The 17,703-nt window shown below is 42.5% G+C and overlaps 1 protein-coding gene across 5 annotated transcripts in view; it reads right to left on the bottom strand.

Annotated features, from left to right (window-relative positions):
• BCAS1 (brain enriched myelin associated protein 1) overlaps positions 1 to 16,439 on the bottom strand; it is a 114,307-nt gene extending 97,868 nt beyond the window's left edge. For 4 of the 5 annotated variants that reach the window (XM_077113606.1, XM_077113614.1, XM_077113622.1 and 1 more), the window contains exons 1-3: positions 16,318 to 16,439; positions 5,481 to 5,557; positions 2,848 to 2,926 (exon numbers count right to left, since the gene is read on the bottom strand). In XM_077113606.1, the coding sequence (XP_076969721.1) occupies positions 2,848 to 2,926; positions 5,481 to 5,552 (151 nt within the window). In that variant the 5' untranslated portion in view covers positions 5,553 to 5,557; positions 16,318 to 16,439. Of the gene's footprint in view, positions 1 to 2,847; positions 2,927 to 5,480; positions 5,558 to 16,289 lie in introns of all 5 variants that reach the window. The other variant, XM_077113597.1, reaches the window with a different exon arrangement.
• Between the last annotated feature and the right edge of the window lie 1,264 nt (positions 16,440 to 17,703).

Raw genomic sequence — 17,703 nt, 5'->3', positions numbered from 1 at the left:
GAGGTATTTGTGCCTTGTTGATCTCTCCTACGTGGAATCAGGAAGATAAATAAATAATAGACTAAAAAATTCTAAGGGGGTTAGGAAAAAAAAAGTTCTAACATAATTTTAAAGTTGCAAAAGCTATGCTAGGCAAAAATAATACATTTATTTCAAACTGTAATAGTAGCCTTAAGGACAATCAATATTAAATCTGAGACAGAAAAATTAACTGTGTTTTCCATGAGGCACTATGGTATTTTAGAAGTATCAACTCATTTAAGCTTCACAACAGTCTTAAGTTTGGACTCTCTATTATTATTAGTCCCATTTGAGAGATGAGGTGACAGAGAGGCTCAGAAACTTGCCCAAGCTCACTCAGCAGAGGCAGGATCTGAATTTGGCATCTTGGCTTCCTGGGCTGTGCACTTATCAATCCCTAAGCTTTCACAGGAAGTGTTCCCAGATGGAAATCAGAAACTGCTTTAATTACTATCAGGAAAGCAAAACAAACAAACAAACAAAAAATAGGGGAAAAAACCACAGATAAGCAAAAAGGACTGTTTAGCCATCCAGAATCTGCTTACATATTTTCCAGTGGTTTTCTATGAGCGTGTGTGCATATACATGCTCAATAAGTATGCCTGTGCATCAAAAGAAATTGTCAAGAGGCTGTGTCCAAAAGACAAAAAAATTAAAGTCACCCAGAATCATATATATGCTTTTTATCATATTGGAATATCCATGTTGCAGGTACTGTTATTATTCCCACTTTATAGATGAGGAGCCTGGGGTTCAGGGAGGCTCCTTATAAGCTGCACTGAAAATTATAACATACAGAACAGTTATTAACCTGGGGAAAAACAGCTTTAAAAATCATGAGGATAATAATGGTGCTGCGTTCCTCACTGTGAGGATTCAGTGAGAAAATCCCTCTAAGTATGCTGCTCAGGGCTAAAGTGGTCAATGAATAATGGGCAGAATTCTAACCTCGGAAGACCAACCTAAACCCCTCACACATTCTCCAGCCGGACCTTCATTAGCGGAAACTAGGCTTCCGGGTATTACAGCAAGATACCGCGATCCCACAACTTACTGAAATGCATTTCTCTACTTCCTTGTTGTGTGTAGGACTCACACAGCAGCAAGATCCTACTCCAGAGAGCTTTATGTTGCTCTACCTGTTTTCTTTCTTCCAAGAAGACCTTCATGAGAGAGGGAGAAAGGGAGGGGGAGAAGGGGGACGGGAAGGGGAGAGAAGGAGGGGAGGGGGGGGGGAAGGAGGAGGGGAGGGGGAGAGGGAGAGAAAAAGGAAGGAGAAAGGATGGAAGGGAGGGAAGAAGGCGAGAGGGAGGGAAGGTCTTTCTCAATTCCCAACAGTTTGTTTCTGCACACACTTTGTAAGATTCTTTTTGCCCTTGTCTCTAATATTACAAATAAGAGGATAATAATAATAACAACAGAATAACGATGATAAAAATGTAGGCATTTCTTCAGAGCATATTATATTCTTAATGCCTCCTTGAAGATCTGTGATATTAAACAGAAACGCAATTAAAATTGATGTCCATCTTACCAAACTGGTGGTGGGAGTCATTTGAAACTTTTTGAGAACAAACATCTACAGTTTCCAAATTATACGAATAGCATACTCTCATTTTAAGCCCATATGCCCCCAGGATCAGCTGTTAAACACGTCTCCAGAGCTGCTGCTATAAATACAACCTGTTTTATGCACCTCAAAGCATCAGTTTGACTCGTAGGACTCCAGGGCAGGAAAGGGCTTAAGAAACCATCTGATTCAGTGGCAGCCAGTCCCGGCTGGGCATCAGGACCCCCTCGAGAGATTTACCAGTTCAGGTTCCCTGGCCCCAGCCTTGCGTGTCCTGAAGAGTGGCAGTGGGATGGCACCCAGGTATCCAACGTTTAATAAGTTCCCCCCATGAAATTCTAAAACTTCTGGAACCCTTATTGTTCAGGAGAGGAAACTGAGGCACAGAAAGTTGCATGTAAATGACAGTAACAATTACCATTATATCAAACAACGGCTAATACCTCAGGACACTTATTACGTGCCCAGCACTATTAAATGCACTTTTAATATATCTTATACCTACACTACAGGGACTGTTATAATTCCCACCTTACCGAAGAGGTTCAGGGATGTTAACTCGCTCTAACTTGCTCAAGGTCACGTAGCTAGTAAGTGGCAAAGCCAACAGTCTTTCTTCAGAGTTCTTACTCTCAACCTCTGTGCCATACTGCCTCTTCTTATATCTTTTCTATGTATTCTTCATATTGCAGAACCTGGCCACTTTTGTGGCATTCAATTTATTGTCTTTTATTCCAAAATAAAGTCAAATAGATATCCATTATCTCGTTCAGTTTTAAAAACTATCCCCATGTAGGGAAACTTCTGTCGTCTTGGGCACTTTACCAGATTCTGAGGAACTCCCAAGTGCTGGGTACTACACAAAGTGGTTTTCTGAATGGTCTCCTCTAATCCGCTCTGCAATTCCCTAAAGTAGGTATGCCTATTCCCACTCTACCAATAAGGAAACTGAGGCTTAGAAAGGCCAAGGACTTGCTCCACGGCATGTAGCTAGTAAATTGCAGAGCAGGGGTTTGAACGAAGGTCTGTCTGATCCCAAATCCCAAGTTTTTAGCAATTTTACTCTACAGTTTTTATCTTATCTTCTTAAAATCCCCAGCCTCTCCCAGCTGTCCCACCCAATCAAAGGAGAGTGTTTTCAAAGTGAGCCTATGTCTTTGACAATTTCATTTCATTTCTCCATAAACAGGATCAGCAGACGCTTTTCTACCCTGAGTGCCATTTCCCAGGCCTGGACCTTCACTGTGTGCACTGACCTTCGTCGTAGTGTTGAACGTTGTACGTGGATATGACAACCGGCATCCCGTTTTGACCTTGCGCATGCTCAGATGCCACCTGAAACACAGCGTGTGGCCTTATCAGTTGTGTCTTGTGGGAAAACTGGAAGAACTGATCACCTGAAGGCCATAGGGTGCCTCACAAAATTTAAACTTCACTTAAATCATGCATTTCTAGAAAATACCCAGCTTTTGGTCATGGCTCAGGAAAACAAAAATAACCCCTCTGAGCACTAGATTCCTCTGATGGTAAGAGCCCTCCATTGCTTATGTTTGAGCTCATTTTTGGCCCTCAGGGTTGCAGGCAGGTGCTAATCCCAGTGGGCTGATGGGACACCAGGCTCAAAGGGGACACTTGTCCTATAAGGGAAGGAGGAAACTTTACACTTGGATTCTGAATTCTGGGCGGTCAACCTTATGCCGCTGACATGCATGCACAAACAGAGGCATCAGTCAGGACTTTAGTCAACAAACTTGTCAAACACAGGAAGTTCACTGGTTTCTTTTTCCTGTTTCACAATTCAGCACCCCATCTTCATCACTGAAACTGCTTTCCAATTTCAGGCCAGCTGCCTTGACATTTTTTCCCTTCTGTTATTTATTGCAGATATTTAAAAAGAATGAGGATATTTTATACACACCTGCAATAAATATATCTGTTTTACATCTGAAATAAATAATATCTACAATAAATGCATAATAAATAAATCCACTCAGATGGAAAGAAAAAATTTGCAAGAGATGTATGTCATTTTAGTAATTAAAATATCTAAATTATATCACCAACAGCTGACACTGATTGACTATTATATGCTAAATGCTCTGCATATAGACTCTTATTTAGCTATACGTATTATATAGTAATACAAAGATATATTATGTTATTCTTTATAATAATAATATATGTTAATATTTTAATAATATAAGTTAAGTGCACAATTTTTTTTTAAAACTAGAGGACTAAATACCAACTCAAAAAAGTGGAAATTTCCTGTGGGTGTACAGAAGCCTTTTCCTTGCTTTATATTTTTGAACATTTTTAATTGCTCAATATAAGTTTGTGTTTTTGAATTTATCATTAGCGCTACAAAGAAATCATGAACTCAAATGCATGGGACCATTTGGCCCAAAGTTCACAGCCAGCATATCCAAGGCAATATTTGTAGGCAAATTGGATTCATCTGGCCCACAGAGTGTTTTAAGTATTATAGGGTCAGTTGCCAATATTGAAAAATAGGGAGATATCTTTGACAGTTTTCCAACTGCTGATGGAAAATAAGTCTCAGGAAACATTAGTTTTCCTGACACATCTGTCGGCCAGAGCTAGCAGCCAATGCCTTCAGACGGACCTTCCTCCCAGTTCTCCGAGGCTCATCCTGCTGCTGCACTCATTTTTATTACTTCCTGGGCCCTGGAGGCCCATGGATCTCAAACTTAGCTGGACCTGGAATCCTCTGGGGAGCTTGAGAACATCCCGACACATATGTCCCCCCTGCAGCAACTGTAACTTACTTGGTGTCAGGTGCAGCGATCTTCAGGTTCCCATGTGATTTTAACATGCTTCAAGTTTGGGACCCACTTTGTAGGCACTTGAATTTTACAGCCCATTTCTTCAATCCCAACTTTCTACTCTGAACAGAAATTCCTTTTACGATATGATTGACATTCATTCATAGGCATTATCTTCCTTTTATAGGGGTTCCCATGTTTTAACAGGGCTCCAACTCATAAACTGAACTGTTTAAAGAGCACTGATGGTGGAAATTTAGGCTTTCTTCTGCCTGGACATAGAAGAGCCAAGAAGACACATTTGGGTATCCCTGGTGTCAGCCCTTGTGAGCCTCTTCTATAAGGGAGATTCCACGTTGGCCTCACAAGGCAACAACAGAAGAGTTCTGAAAACACGGTACCTGCCCACATTCCTGCAGTTTTTTTATTTAATTGGTTTGGGAACTGCTGGGCATCAAAATTTTAAAAGCTTCCCAGGTGATTCTAATGTGCAGCTAAGACTTAGAACTACTAACCTGAGCCAGGGATACTCATCCACAGCGCTACGGACATTTGGGGCTGGATAATTTTCTGTTGTAGGGGCCTCTCCCGTGCATTGTAAGATATTCAGCAGCACCCCTAGCCTCTACGCACTAGCTGTTAGTAGCATCACCCCATCCCCCAGTTGTAACAGCCAAAAATGTCTCCAGACACCAACTGTCCCCTGAGGGGCAAAATCCTCCCCCCCGCCCCCGCCCCGTGAAAACCACTGGTCTAAACCCACCTGAGAGCAGGTACTAACTTGGCTTTATTGGACTCCCCTGTGGAGGTCTTTAAAGCCATGTGCCAAAGGCTCCACTCGAGCAATTTTTGATTTAGTAAGTCTGAGGTGTGGCCTTGGAACCTGCAGTTTTAACAAGCTCCTTGGAGGATTTGGGGGGTTTGAGTGCACCTGAACAAACTAAAGAAAGAGCAGCCCATCATCGGTTATCTCTGTGTGATGCGAACAAACTAAAGAAAGAGCAGCAGCATCGGTTATCTCTGCGAGATGCGCATAAGCCAGCAGAGTGAGCAGCGTAGCCACCTAAGTGTAACTAATGGGTCTGTGACTGTAACTATGTTACCTTGTAAGTATTGGTTTCCAGTTCATTCTCTTGGTCTTCAACTCTTTGTGGAACACTCATCTGGTTACCCATCCTTGCTGCAGTAGAGAAGAGAGAAATCAAAAAAGCCCATATAAACCAAAGCCTGCATTTGAAGCTTAAATGCAGAGACCTGACAGGTTCCTTCCTGGGTGTAGTATCTACAAACCCAGGTTAGAACAAATTGCTTTTATCTGTTTGGGGGAATGAAAGGAGGTTCTGGTCTCACACATTTGACAGAATTAAAGTCAAATGCATCCCCAGTCTTCGATTGCATTTCATTGCTGGAGAAAATATTTATCATTACGAAAAGTGCATTCAGTACAGATAACATTTCTTCCCTCCTAGTTTTAGTCACAATTATGTCAAAGAGACGCGAATAAGGGTAATTAAAATGAAACTGATAAATTTTAGCTTTCTTTGGTTCTTAAACTAAAATTGGGACTCCCTGTTAAAACCTCTAATAGCACCGGCTTTTTTTTTTGTTCACAGCACTTAGCCTGCTTGCAATAATATATTTCTTTGGGTATTTTTCATTCGTTCAATGAATATATATTGAGCATCAACTCTGCACTTAAAGCTGTGCAGAATACTGGAATTGCGGCTGTGCATTGACAAGTCCCCATAATTTCATGGAGCTGCAATCTGGTAGGTAGATAGACAATAAACAAATAGACAATAAATTCAGAAATGAAGAAATTCCAAGAGTTTAAAGCAGTGCGGTGCAGTGGCTACAAACACAGCCTGGGTCAAGACTTCCTAGCCTTGGATCCTCTCTCTACCCCTCATAGCTGTGTGTCCTTGGGAGAGTTAATCAGCCTCTCTGTGCCTCAGAAGACTACTACAAAAATGCAATGAGTGAATTCTTACAAAGTGGTTAGAAGAACTTCTGGCTCATAATAGGCAATATGTATATATTTATTAAGCAAAAAAACCCAGTGTTCTATGCTATGAATACAAGTAAATAGGTAGCATAATATGGGGGGGGGGGGGTGCAGTGGATGGTAGAGAGAAGGGACTAGAAGCTCTAGGTAGGATGGTTCTCCCTTCCCCAATAAATTGTAGGCACCGTGAGGTCAGAGGTGAGGTCAGGGGCTGGGTCTGCCTTAAACCACCACTGACTCTCCTATTCTTGATGCTCTGTTTGCATTGATTAGGAGCCCAGTTGTTAATCATTGTTGAAGAGAGGGAATAGTCATTGACAACTCCATCTCCCATGTCAGGCACTGAGCTAGGCTCCTGGCCCATGCCATTGCTAACCCTCCAGGAGGTCTCCCAACAATGATACCAGTAAATAATTATTTTGCATGCTCAGCTCCATGATATCCAAGTGCTTCCCAGCATCGTCTCACTCTGTCCTCACTGCAGCCCTGTGAAATGGGTATCATCATGCTCTCATTCTGGATATGAGAAAACTTAGGCACAGGAAGGTTAAATTACTTTCCAAAGGCATGTACTTAATGAGGATAGAGGCAGGATTCAGACACGGGCTGCCTGTGCTCTTTTTTTTTTTTTTATTAATTAAAAAAAATTAACAAAACATTTAGAAATCATTCCATTCTACATGTACAATCAGTAATTCTTAATATCATCATATAGTTGCATATTCATCATTTCTTAGTACATTTGCATCGATTTAGAAAAAGAAATAAAAAGACAACAGAATAAGAATTAAAACGATAATAGAGAGAAAAAAAACCTATACCTCACATGCAGCTTCATTCAATGTTTTAACATAATTGCATTACAATTAGGTAGTATTGTGCTGTCCATTTCTGAGTTTTTATATCCAGTCCCTGCCTGTGCTCTTAACCACCAGAAAGTTCCACATATTAGTTCTACCTGCAAAGAAAGGAGCTGAGCCTTTAAAACTCACACAAGGACACATATCCAAAAAGTGGCCAAGTGAGGATTTGACCTTGGGTGTATCTGATTCCGGAACTAGGGCTCGTTCAGCCACTCCAGATACCTGCTGCCTTGTTACCTAACATTTCTTTTTCACACATCCAGAGGTTCCAGGATAGACCATCTCCCAAGACCTGACTGCAGAACAGACCTATGTGTTCTGGTGGCTTTCAGAACAAGAACTAGGACTTTTGATTTTCAACTAAAAGCAGTACCAGTGTATCTCCTCCAGGGACTCTTGTGGGCCTCCTGCCCTTGCTTTGAGTTTGTATTCCCTGCTAATAGACATGTGGAGTAAGTGGAAATTAGGAAGATCAAAGAAAAGGGCACAGGTCCCACCGCCAGCTCTCCGGGGAATTTGATAGGGAGGTGATGTCTCCTTCTAAATTCAGTTTTTAATAAATCTAAAATAATCTAAAAATGATTGTTTAACATTGAATTTACAAACTCTTTAAGTTCCCATAATTCAATTAAAAAATCAAAGTTGGAGGCTACTGTCAACAGCAATGTTTGAGGTTATGATGTATCTAGGGGCTGGAAGATGTGTGCTCAGTGCAGGCAGGAGAGACACTTTTCCACTCCACTGGAGAGTTGGGGTTACAATATCCATTGGAACTTACTGGACTGATCATAGCCTCTTAGCAACTTCAGGGCCATGTGGACTGAAAGAGGGAAAATCCAGCCACACGTCTTTCATACATTTCATATATTACTTTTCCCATCAGCAGTTATAACATATTTTTGTGAAGCCGTGTGTGCCCTCCCACCAAACTTTTTAAAGAGCAACCTTCACTGGGACAAAAGCAAAGGGTCACTGCCACCTATTGGCCGACATCATATCAGCAGAAATTAATATATTCGACCCACCGGGACTAGGTGAAAATTTGGCTGGGCAGGTCACAGGGAGAGCGTATACATTTAGCAGTTAAGCCCTGCGACAAAACTTGGTAAGTTGGTGCAAGTCTGCAATGCCCACGAGATACCACAACTAACAAAGCAATGGCGATAATCCTATCAGAGGGGTGAGGAGAGCTGAATGCTGTAGGCAAAGGAAAAAAATGGGGACTCTGCAGAAAAACCACTGAGTCTAGAACCCCTGATTGGGCACATAGTGAGCGGGTGGTGAGTGGGTGATACTGGGCAAGTTACTGAGCCTCGCTGAGCCTCAGTTTCCTCATTTGTAAAATGGGATAATAATAGCATGCACATCTAAGGGTGGTTGTAAGGATTACACAAGTTGATAAACTTAGGGTGCCCCAAACAGGTCTGGCTCACAGTGGGCAACATGCATATGTAGCACAATTAGCATTATTGTCCTTATGATGTCATCATTTTCAGCCAGTTTCCCTTAAAGTAGATAGAATCCACTGAGGGAGTTGGCAGCTTTTCTGATTTCCATGATCCCTTCACTTAAATGTCAGGTCAGGACCCTGGAATTGGACATTTAGCAAATACCCACATGACGGTCAAGTTCAGGTGTATTTGGAAAACACCATTTGCCTAGGTTTTCTTGGGAACAAAGGGGTTCAGAGATGTGGAAATTACAGCACTAACACCTGGAAAATCCTGAGCAAACTGGGACAAGCTGGTCATCTTGTCAGCTTCCCAAGGACTCTGTGAGGCAGTTACTCCTGCTCTGCCCACTTTACAGATGGCAAAACTGAGGCTCAAGGAAGTTCAGATAATAATCTCTGCCTGTCATGACGTTTTCTACAGTCTTCAGCAAATGAGAAAAATAAAGACAGAGCTTTTCATCAAGAGTGACACATTCAATTGAAAGAGCTACCTTTTATTTAGGAAAAAAAGTTTGCTATCCATGATTGTTCTGTAAACCCACAACTTCTCTAATAAAGAAAAAACATTTTTTAAAAGTTTCTGCATGATGATAAAATGCTCTTTCTTTCATGAACCAATACTGTCAATTGTATTGCTTTTTTGACTTTATTTGACATTAAATACAGGCCACCATATGGCAGGACTTACGTTTGGGGCCTCAGTGAGTTGGAACTGTGGGTGAAGTCATTTGTGGAGGATCTAACTGATAAGGCAGCCCCTTTTCTTCTCCCCCTCCTGCCAAGGTTCTTGAGCATCTGTCCTTAAACTTGGCTGCGCTTTAGAATCCCCTGTGGAAGCTTTGAAATCCTCATGCCCAGGCTGCAGTCCAGCTCAAGCACTTCTGATTCTCTGGGGTGGGGCCCAGGCACCTGTATATGTATGTTTCTAGGGTGGGAGGGCGGGGAGGGGTGAGGAGGCGGGGCGGGGCGCAATTAAATGAGGACCGCAAGACAGGCGCACTTAAGCACGAGCGCCTGGGACTAGCTTTACAGATCGGCAGATGTTTGCGGATTGGTCCCAATTATCCAGGACTATCTAGGTATATTCTTTATTTTAGATCTTAGATTCCTCGGTGAGAAATTTAAAAATATGCTGCTTTTTATTTCTTCCTTACAACACTCGAGGGCAGTGTTTCTAGGAACTAGGATGTATTCTGCGCACGAGGGACATTTGGTAATGCCTGGAGACACTTCTGACATCAGCACTCATTGCGGGGTGGGGGTGGGGCACCGGCATCCCGTGGGTGGAACCGGGAGCGATGCTAACCCTGCCCCCCACCCCCCCACCCCCTACCCCCGCACGAATGCACAGTTTCCCGCAAGAGAATTATCCCGCCTCAAGTAGGGCGGAGATGAAGAGACCCTGTTTTAGGGGCTGGACCGTGTGATGTTGTCCTCAAGTTTAAGGCCCAGTGTCCCCTAATAACCTACACCTTGGAAGAGCTAGTTGGAGAACTAGTCCAGGGCAGTGAGAGGGAGCAATCACTTCTGCCTGGTTCCATCCAGGCTGGCTAGCTGTGTGCATCAATCTCCATTTTCTGGTTTGTAAAGAGGTGGGGCAGGGGGTTGGTAACAGATCCATTGTCTTTGAGCTCCTGTGAAGGTTAAGAGGGAGCAATCTGTGTTGTGTTTGGCCCCATGGCTGGTGCACAGATGTTGAGGAATAGAGATTAGCTATTGTTCTAAGTGGTTAAAAAACGATTTAATACTTAAGTAAGAATAATACCTAATATTTATAGAGTGCCTACTCTATGCCAGAAATTGTTCTAAATGCTTTCCTGGATTAATGCATCTCTGCTTTACAAGATTCCTGTGACAGGTATTTTCGCTGTCCCCGTTTACAGATTTGGAAACTGAGTCCAGAGAGGTTATGTTACTTGCTTAAGATCACCAGCTAATAAGTGGGGGAAATCAAGATTTAAGCTTTAGCAACCTGGTTCTGGAGTTCACACTCTTAAGCATTGATTGCTTTCTACTACCTCCTTGGCTGTATTAACAATGTTATATTTCAGATGAATATTTTCTTAAATATTTATATGTAATATAGTAGAAGGCAGAATGTAAAACTTTTATTGCATATCATTCTTTGTAATAAGAAATTAAAATCATAAGTAGCCAAAGAATATGGTTTGATGTAAAGTGAAGAATACAAAATTTAATAATCACAGAGAATCATTTTAAGGGTTTAAACAAGGGTTTGGCAGTAGTCAGGATGATAAATGTTGGGTATTATTAATACTCCAATCCATGGAGTGAATCACTTGTCCTGGAAGTGGCTGTTGATGGGAGTCCCTGTCACTTCGTTTTAGTTATAGTTTAACAATAAGCGTGCCTCTTAGGGACAGGCTTAACATCAACAAACCAAGCTTCAGCTTCCTTGCCAACCGACAGCGAAATGGCTGTCGCCTGGAAGGGGGAGGTCCTTGAAGGGTGGAATGGTGACGGAATTAGTCACTGAGTAAATAAGGAACACCTTCCGTCATTGTGATGGAATGAAGGCAAACTGTGGGCCTCCTCATGGCCCTGCTGGGGGCAGTGGCAACATGGCCAGGCTGGCACAGCAGCAGCCCTCTGCCCTCCCAAAGGCAAGACCAACGTGGGGATGAGTAGAGAGAACGGATCGCTCTGTCAGCTCCCACAGTCTTTCTTCTCCCTGTATACCCAACACAGTGGCACCAGGGACAGTGAGTGGTTACAGGCGGTGTCTGCACAAGGAGGGACTTGAGGGGACTGAAATCCAGCCCTCACTGTACTCTTCAAGCCCAGCACACTGGCACAGGACTGGGTAGGCTCAGCAAAGGGGGCATCCTTCTCAAAATTGCATGGGTGATTAGGAAAGCTTGGTAATTGATGTTTCTCTATTGTGATCCATCAATCGTGTTTGCATAGATGGTTGACATTCCTACAAGCTCAGCACCCACCATCTTCTTCTTAGTGTTGCATTAATATCATAAGACCAGTAGTGATTGCAGGTAATACTACTGAAGTTTCTGTCCCAGGCGAGGTCTGGACTAGGGTGAAGCTAGAAAGTTACCCTGGGTGCAAAACATCAGGAGGCACACAGATTCAAGGTCTGTGCTGGTTTGAAGCTGTTTTGTACCCCAGAAAAGCTATGTCCTTCTTCCTGATCCAGTCTTGTGCAGGCAGCCATGTTTCTTTTAATCCTGATCAATATTGTGGGGTGGGAACCTTTTGATTGGATTGTTTCTATGGTGATGTGACACACCCAATTGTGGGTGTGACCTTTTGATTACATGGAGATGTGACTCTGCCAGTTCAGAGTTGGTCTTGATTAGTTTCCTGGAGTCCTTTACAAGAGGAAACAATTTGGCAAAAGCTCAGAGCCGAGAGAGATGCTTGGAGAACAGTTGCTTCAGAGCTGACAGAGACACAGACACATGGAGATGCTTGGAGTGCCAACACAGGGAGCAGATGCCTAGACACGGATATTTGGAGATGCAGGGCCCAGCAGACATCAACATGTACCTTCCCATGAGATGCTAAGCAAGTCAGAACCCAGAGCTGTATCCCAGTGGAACTAAGTGAAGGCCCACAGATGCTTAGAGAGGAAACCACTAGCATCAGAAGCTAAAAGCAATAGAAGCGAGAACAAGAACCCAGCAGATGCTAACCACATGCCTTCCCATGTGACAGACATCAGCCTTTCTTAAGTCAAGGTATCATACTTTTTTGGATGCCTTAATTTGGACATTTTTATGGCCTTAGAACTGTAAATTTGTAATGAAAAAGCCTTTCCTTTTCTCGTATATAGCATTCCGGCAGCTTTAACAAACTAAACCAGCGCTGAAAAGATGCAAGCACAATCAATGCCCAAGCATGAGTGAATGAATGCCTCCCTAAATTTTGCCCCCTCAGCACCACACTTGCTTCAGTCTAGTCCTGGCTCTGGTGCCAGGCACTTTAGATACGTTGTCTCCTTTTTTTCCTTACAAAAACACTTTATTCCCCCATTATCCAGGTAAAGAAACTGAGGCTTTGAGATGCAATTCTCTCCCCGCTAGAATGTAAACTTCACAGGGCAGGTACTTGCAGGTACTTGCTTGTACAGTGGTGAGTTCTCAGTTCACATTTGTTGATTAAATGGAGAAAGAAAAAATAATCATCCCCAGGTCAGAAAGCTAGTAAGAGACACAGCTGGGGCTGGAACCCAGGACCTTGTGTCCCCAGCACCCAGATCTTTAACCATTTCATTTCACAGCTCTTGGCTGAGGCAAGGGGAGCTACTGACAATGAGACAAGCAATACATATTAACATCCGAAACCAGCCAGCACTGGCTTTTTCAGGCCCACTGGTCTTCCAAAGCACGTGCCTTTTTCTTAAAAAGCCAATCCCTCCTGGGTTTCAGAACTCTTTGAAAGAAAGAATCTGCTGTGTTTTGGGACATTTGTTTGCCTATTTTAGAACACTTCCTCTCTTGACTATTATTTAGGCCTAGAAGCTGGCGAGAACACATCAGGATTGGAATTAGGGTGAGCCATGTGAGGCAGTAGCCTCAGGTGCACAATTTAAGGGGGCATGAAACAATTCAAGGTAAATAATTTTTTAACGCAATATTATAAAAATTATAACAATATTGTTACTGATCCTGTCTTTTCTTTAAATGGTATTTTGTCCTTTGTGAATATTTTGTCATGAATTTTTTTTTTAACTTTTTTTGTTGTATAGTATAACATGTATACAAGGCAAAGAAATAAAAAAGCAATAGTTTTCAAAGTACTTTTCAACAAGATGTTACAGGACAGATCCCAGAGTTTGTCATGGGCTACCATAAGATCCTTTCATATTTTTCCTTCTAGCTGCTCCAGAATATAGGAGGCTAGAGGGCTTAAATACTTTTTTTATCATCATAATCGACTTTTTTCCTTCTTTTTTTGTGAACAATAACATATATACAAAAAAACTATAAATTTCAAAGCGCAGCACCACAATTAGTTGTAGAACATATTTCAGAGTTGGACATGGGTTACAATTCCACAATTTTAGGTTTTTACTTCTAACTGCTCTAAGATACTGGAGACTAAAAGAGATATCAATTTAATGATTCAGCATCCACATTCATTTGTTAAATTCTATCTTCTCTGTATAGCTCCACCATCACCTTTGGTCTTTACATCCCTCTCTTTAGGGGTGTTCGTGCTATTGCAATTCTTAATTTTTCATAGTGGAAGGTCTGTCACTAATATGGGATAGGGAGGTGGAACTATCTGATGTTCTGGAGAGGCTGGGCTAGGTTTCAGGACTTATCTGGACCAGGGACCCATCTGGAGGTGTAGGTTTCTGGAAAGTTATTCTAGTGCCTGGAACCCTTGTGGAATCTTATATATTGCCCGTGGTGTTCTTTAGGATTGGCTGGAATGGTCCTGGTTGGGGGTTGGCAGGTTATGATAAATAGCAAGGTCTAACTGAATTTGAACTCTGCCACTGATACTTAATTACACTTCTTTTCCCTCTTTTGGTCAGGATGGAATTATTGATCCCATGGTGCCCGGTCTGGATTCACCCCTGGGTGTCTTCTCCCACATCGCCAGGGAAACTTTCACCCCTGGATGTCATGTCCCACGTAGGGAGGAGGGCAATGATTTCACTTGCAGAATTGGGCTTAGAGAGACTGAGGCCATGTCTGAACAACGAAAGAGGTCCTCCAGAAGTAACTCTTAGACATGCCTGTAGGTAGTCTGAGCTTCTCTGCTACCTACATAAGCTTCTTAAGAGTAAGCCTCATGATCGAGGGCATGGCCTATTGATTTGGGTGTGCCTAAAGTTTGACGCAGTATGGGGATTCCCTGATAAGATTTAATAGTTCCATAGTCTTTCTCCCATCCCTCAGGGGACATTGCCAATACTTTTTGATTATCTGCTTATTATACTCTAGGATGTTTCCAGGCATTACAATAATCTATATAGGATTAAAGGACCTCTTTTTTATTCTGTGCTTCCTGTGTTTCAGTTGTTCAAATGAGCTATACAGATAGGTTGAATTAGATTATGCAGTACAGAAAATTTCAGTTCAAGACCAAATACACTTTTCTTCCATTGGTCTCAAAAATTATATGTGGTTCTAAAATAATAGACACTGTCTTCCTTACCTGTATATTTTGAATTACTTTAACCCCAACCTATTCGGGTTTGTTCCTATCTCTAAATATCAGGTTATATATATATATAACAGCCTCTCAAAATCCAGAAATAATCACCACTCTGGACTTAATGTGTCTGCTCTAAAAGCTTATAATCTAGGCCCCTGTTTTCTTATAAGCATTTTCTAAAGGTGACCATACCATTCTTGTTCTTTTGTTTCTGGCTTATTTTGTCTCACCAAATGTCCCCACATGTTCATTCACATCTTGCATGCCTCACGACATTGTTCCTTTTTGTAGCAGCACAACCTTCTTTCATAAGTACACGCCATTGTTCACCAATCTACTTCCCCTTCAGTGCATCCTTGACCAACCTGCATTCATCGGGCATCATATATAGGGCCCAAAGTCCACAGTCCATCAACATTCTCAACTTTACATAATTTCTTTGTTTCCAAGAGGAAGAAAACCAATAAACACACCCTCACCAAATAGGAAATCTAAACCTCCTCTTAACTCTTGTCCCTCCCCCCATTATTTACCTCTGCTGTTGTTGTGGTAGTGCTGATGGTTTCCTTTTGAATATAGCTCATAGCATGGCATGAAATTTTATTTTTTAAAATATTGCCTTAAAACACAGGTTATCTAGGCTACTGAGTGTTTGGGCATCCCTTAAATTTTGCGTCCTAGGTGAGTGCTTCTCTTTCTCCAAGGTGAGTGCCTCTCTAGCCTCACTCTTGTCCTGGTTCTGATTGAATCCAGTTCCACAACTTACTTTCCTTGAGACCTTGGAGGGAGTTCCTCATGTCCCCCCTCACACCCCCACACTGCCACCGAGAATCTTATTTTCCGAAATGATGATGAGGACAAGTACAGCAGCTAATATTTATGAAATGCATGGGCATTCACGTGCATTATGCCTTTCTGTCCTTGTGATTTGAATCCAATACCTACCCCAAAGAGTAGTTTGAATTTTAAATAGGATAAATTAGTAAAGAGCCAGATTCACTGAAGGCACTCAGTAAATCCTCTCCCTGTTGCCTCCACTTCCTTGGACAATGCCTCTAGGCCACAGACTCAAAGTAGTCTTGAAATGGTCTTCAAATGACACAGCATTCCATCACATCACTCCATCAGCTGACTTCTCCCCAAGTCCTCCACTTGAAATGACCCTCCATGGTTCCATGCAGATAGGAACCATTTATGTTGCCATGCACCCACTCTGCATACTTCATCAGTTAATCCTTGCAAAGTCCTTTTAGGTAAATGCTATCTTTCGGCTCCATTTTACAGATGGTGAAGCTGAGGCTCACATGTCCCCAAGATCACACAGTAAATAAATGGCAGCGCTAGATCAGACTCAACACTCCCCGACCCCTAGCCTCTACATTTCTCTGGCTACCCCAAGCAACAAACCCTTGAACCATGCTTAACGAATCTGGGAGCCGGTTACCTATTGACCCTTCCCCTGGTCAGAGTACCTTCAGTCTCCTGCGTCTCCTAGAGCTGCTCCTCAGGGCTCTGTGTCTCCAGCTGGTGCTTCCCAGTACCAGGCAGTCAGCTGAGCCAGCTCCCTGCCCTTTGCTTCCTCGTCTGGGGTCTGTTGGCTGAATATACAAAGCAAGGCAAACACAAGCGTGGGTGGAGCCCTCTCCTTCTCACTGACTGTCCTATAGAAACAGGTTCTCTTCCTGGGCTCAGGGGCTGTCCTCACCTCTCCAATAAAAACCGAGCACCTATTTATTTATCTCGTGCTAATGCCTCCCTGGAACTCCAAGCATCCTGTTGAATGTCCCTTGCCCACCACCGCTGCCAGTGTCAGCCTGATGGCTAACTCCCCTCCCCAGCAATGGGGGTGGGGGTCATGGGCTGAGCCAGGAAAACAAGTTCTGTAAGATTTTGCAGTTCTGTCTGCCTTTTCACCTTCATTTACCCCAGAACACTGCCTCCACCACCACCTAACCACCCAATTGGAAGGAAATAGCATCTCACCCTCTGTGCCACCTGTGATCATGTAAATATTCCTCCCGAAGGCCTGTGGACACCGGATGACAGGTGACAGGGTAACTTATATATTTGGAGACAGAGCATGACATTGGAAAGGATATTCTTTTCCTCTGTAGGCAATTTGATTTATTTAATTCCAGCAAAGTATTTGTTAAAAAGGCTTTCAAGACCATATGTGATATGGAATAAGAACGTAAATTAGAACATAGAAAAAGGAGATTAAAAAAACAAGAACAAAGGTGAATACATGAAACGTGACCAAGGTAAAAAATAATTGTGCATGTTGATTTATGTACTTGCTGTGACGGGGTCACGGATTTGGTGTGAAGCTTCCTGACAGCCAATGCGAAAAGGGAAACATGATAAATATGGTATGCAGTGTCCTTGAGAAAACATTCAGTAGACACACAATTTACAAACCAGTAATAATTGTGGCTTTATTCATTCACATGCTCAGCCTGTCATCCACCATGAATACTTGTTGAGTACCAGGCTCTATATAGGTCAGTACTTAGAAAGGTGAGTAAAAGAAGCCACGTCCCCACCACCTCTGCCATTATTGTCATTGAACTCAGAGTCCACAAATAGACACAGAATTACAAAGCATACTCCTTGTCACAAGATAAGAGCCGAGCAGCTACGAGAGAGAAACAGGAGGAGTGAGCAATGGTCCCTTTCACAAAGTAACACTTAAGGGACAAAATCATATTTCAATAAGTGCTGAGTTTGCAATCAGATCCACCATAATTAGGGCTGTAAATCAGCATTATACATTTAAATCTGGAACATAATAAACCCAAATCATTAAGTGGTTCCATGTACACAACTCTATGCCAACACAAGCTGCTGTCTGGCCTGCA

This window comes from Tamandua tetradactyla, chromosome 1 (assembly GCF_023851605.1).
Source record: "Tamandua tetradactyla isolate mTamTet1 chromosome 1, mTamTet1.pri, whole genome shotgun sequence".
NCBI lineage: Eukaryota > Metazoa > Chordata > Mammalia > Pilosa > Myrmecophagidae > Tamandua > Tamandua tetradactyla.
The sequence above is the reverse complement of the archived record's forward strand: the minus strand, read 5'-3'. Positions and strand labels throughout refer to the sequence as shown.